Source organism: Ranitomeya variabilis, chromosome 2, assembly GCF_051348905.1.
Source record: "Ranitomeya variabilis isolate aRanVar5 chromosome 2, aRanVar5.hap1, whole genome shotgun sequence".
Taxonomy (NCBI): domain Eukaryota; kingdom Metazoa; phylum Chordata; class Amphibia; order Anura; family Dendrobatidae; genus Ranitomeya; species Ranitomeya variabilis.
This window is the reverse complement of record NC_135233.1, coordinates 374,604,206-374,608,038: the sequence shown is the minus strand read 5'-3', so window position 1 is coordinate 374,608,038 and position 3,833 is coordinate 374,604,206. Positions and strand designations below refer to the sequence as shown.

General features: G+C 41.5%; 1 protein-coding gene across 1 annotated transcript; it reads right to left on the bottom strand.

Annotated features, from left to right (window-relative positions):
* Positions 1-1,604: 1,604 nt before the first annotated feature.
* LOC143803790 (uncharacterized) lies at positions 1,605-3,557 on the bottom strand. The gene has a single exon (XM_077281556.1). It carries the CDS (start codon positions 3,555-3,557, stop codon positions 1,605-1,607), a length of 1,953 nt encoding a protein of 650 aa, XP_077137671.1.
* Between the last annotated feature and the right edge of the window lie 276 nt (positions 3,558-3,833).

Genomic DNA, 3,833 nt, shown 5'->3' with positions numbered 1-3,833 from the left:
AGAGGGTGTCCAAGGACAGAACTCACCAAAGTACCATTCATGACCACAGGAGGGAGCCTGAGAACGGAATTCACAACAAGGAGGCACTGCAAGGATGTGTACTGGAAGCAGTGCGGACCACAGAGATCTGTTCTAGGACCAATTATTTTTAATGTCTTTATTAATGACCTGATGGATTGGATTGAGAGTAAAGTGTCAGCCTTTACTGATGACACAAAACTATGTAAAATAATAAATTCTGAACTTGAGATTAAAATATAGCAAAATTATCTGGATAACATGTTTGAATGGGCAAACACTTGGCAGATGAGGTTTAATGTAGGTAAATGTAGAGTAATGCGCCTAGGACGGAGTAATCCTATTGCGGCATATACATTAAATGGGAGTATACTCGAGACTGCAGAATAGAAGGGCTTGGGTATTCTGGCTACAACTACGCTGAGCAGTAGTACACAATGTCAAGCAGCAGACGCAAAAGCAAACAAGATTTTAGGGTGTGTAAAAAGTGAGGTAACATCCCGCGATCCAAACGTATTGTTACCACTTTATGAATCACTTATGAGCCCGCAACTAGAACGCGGGATCCAGTTTTAGTATCCACATTTTAAGAAGGATATTCAGAAGATAGAGTCAGTTCGAAGGTGAGCAACTAGATTATTACAAGGGAAGGAAAGCTTCTCATATGATGAGAGGTTTGAAAAGTTGGGCTTGTTTAGCTTAGAAAAAGATACCTCAGAGGAGATCTCATTTATATGTATAAATAAATTTGTGATCAATACAAAGGACGACACATGACTTATTCCTTCCAAAGACCATACTGAGGATTGGGGGCTCTCATTATGGGTGGAAGAATTGCGATACCATCAGCTAAATAGGAAAGGGTTCTTTACAGTTAGAGCAGCTAGACTGTGGAATGCATTACCACAAGAGGTAGTAATGGCAGACACTATAACAGCTTTTAAAAAAGGGCTAGATGATTTCCTTAATACACATAACATTGCTGGTTATAGTTAAATTAGTGACGAAATGTACAATTGGTAGAGAAAGATTGGACTTGATGGACCGTGGGCTTTTTTCAACCAATATAACTATGGAGATATGTGGTTAATTGACACAAGAAATGTTGACATACTGTATGTGATATAGATTGTGACATGTTGAACATAGAGCAAGTCAACCTTTGATGCAATAACGTTAGAACTGAATCAGAGCGGATATTTGCACCCATTTAGATTCAATACTACTCATGAATTGTAAAATTTTGCCATAAAGTGATCACAGTAAATAGTATTAAGATAAATCTTATTTACGTGGACATGCACATGGTATAAGGGGACATAGATGACTGTAGTACATATCTGAACTGCATTGTTGAGGAAGGCACCAGAACCGATTCTTTCCTTTGTTTAAAAGACATGAATATTAATATCAACATCATTATTTACACATGGTGAACATAATCTGGCAACTCGGCCAAAGAAGGAGGCGAATATGAAAATCAGGTTGCTAGTTTCAGTTGCGTTATGTTGATTCCAAAATGTATTTTGTTGGAAAGACCCTTAACTTGGAAAACTGGAAGATAGCAAGGCTCAAGAATGAATAACCTATGGTAAGTTTAATAAATTAAGTAAGATACCTTCAGGAGTAGATGGTATGTTTGTACTTGTTGAGCGTTCTGTGGTAGTGGATGGAAAGTTTGTAGTTGTTGGGCTTTCTGTGGTAGTAGGTGGCATTGTTTTAGTTGATGGGCTTTCTGTGGTTGTAGATGGCATGGCTGTAGTTGTTGCGCTTTCCGTGCTAGTAGATGGCATGGTTGTAGTTGTTGGGCTTTCCGTGGTAGTAGATGGCATGGCTATAGATGTTAAGCGTAATGTGATAGTAGATGCCATTGTTGTAGTTGTTGGGCTTTCTGTGGTAGTAGATGGCATGGTTGTAGTTGCTGGGTGTTCTGTGGTAGCAGATGGCATGGTTGTAGTTGTTGGGCTCTCTGTGGTAGTATATGGCATGGTTGTAGTTGTTGATATTTCCATGGTAGTAGATGGCATGGTTGTAGTTGTTGATATTTCCGTGGTAGTAGATGGCATGGTTGTAGTTTTTAGGCTGTGTGTGCTAGTAGATGGCATGGTTGTAGTTTTTGGGCTTTCTGTGGTAGTAGATGCCATGATTGTATTTGTTGGGCTTTCTGTGGTAGTAGATGGCATGGTTGTAGTTTTTGGGCTCTCTGTGGTAGTAGATGGCATGGTTGTAGTTGTTGATATTTCCATGGTAGTAGACATGGCTGTAGTTTTTAGGCTGTGTGTGCTAGTAGATGGCATGGTTGTAGTTGTGGGGCGTTCTGAGATAGTAGGTGGCAAGGTTGAAGTTGTTGAGCGTTCTGTGGTAGTAGATGCCATGTTTGTAGTTGTTGGACTTTCTGTGGTAGTTGATGACATGGATGTAGTTGTTGGGCTTTCTGTGGTAGTAGATGGTATGGTGGTAGTTGTTGGGTGTTCTGTGGTGGTAGGTGGCAAGGTTGAAGTTCTTGAGCGTTCTGTGGTAGTAGATTCCATGGTTGTAGTTGTTGGGCTTTCTGTGGTAGTAGATGCCATGGTTGTAGTTGATGAGTGTTCTGTGGTAGGAGATCGCATAGCTGTAGTATTTTGGCTTTGTGTGCTAATTGATGTCATAGTTGTAGTTGTTGGGCGTTCTGTGGTAGTAGATGCCATAGTTGTTGTTGCTGGGCTTTCTGTGGTAGTAGATGGCATGGTTGTAGTTGGGCGTTCTGTGGTAGAAGACAGCATGGTTGTAGTTGCTTTTCTCTTTGTATTAGAAGATGGCATTGTTGTAGTTATTGGGCGTTCTTTCGTAGTAGATTGCATGGTTGACGTTTGTCTTTCTGTGGTAGTAGATGGCATGGTTGCAGTTGTTGGGTGTTCTGTGGTAGTAGATGGCATGGTTGTAGCTGTTGGGCGTTCTGTGGTAGTAGATGGCATGGTAGCAGTTGCTGGGCTTTCTGTGGTAGTAGATTGCATGGTTGTAGTTTTTAGGCTTTGTGTGCTAGTAGATGTAGTGGTTGTAGCTGTTGGGTGTTCTGTGGTAGTAGATGCCATGGTTGTAGTTGTTGGGTGTTCTGTGGTAGTAGATGGCATGGTAGCAGTTGTTGGGCTTTCTGTGGTAGTAGATTGCATGGTTGTAGTTTTTAGGATTTGTGTGCTAGTAGATGGAATGGTAGTAGTTGTTGGATGTTCTGTGGTAGTAGATAGCATGGTTGTAGTTTTTGGACTTTCTCTGGTAGTAGATGGCATGGTTGCAGTTTTTGAGCTTTCTGTGGTAGTAAGTGGCATGGTTGCAGTTGTTGAGCTTTCTGTGGTAGTAGATGGCATGATTGTAGTTTTTAGGCTTTGTGTGCTAGTAGATCTCTTGGTTGTAGTTGTTGGGCGTTCTGTGGTAGTAGATGGCATGGTTGTAGTTGTTGGGCGTTCAGTGGTAGCAGATGGCATGGTTGTAGTTTTTAGGCTTTTTGTGCTAGTAGATGTTGTGGTTGTAGTTGTTGGGCGTTCTGTGGTAGTAGATGCCATGGTTGTAGTTGTTGGTCGTTCTGTGGTAGTAGATGGCATGGTTGTAGTTGTTGGGCGTTCTGTGGTAGTAGATGGCATGGTTGTAGTTGTTGAGCTTTCTGTGGTTGTTGATGGAATGATTGTAGTTTTTAGGCTTTTTGTGCTAGTAGATGTTGTGGTTGTAGTTGTTGGGCGTTCTGTGGTAGTAGATGCCATGGTTGTAGTTGTTGGGCGTTCTGTGGTGGTAGATGCCATAGTTGTAGTTCTTGGGCGTTCTGTGGTAGTAGATGGCATGGT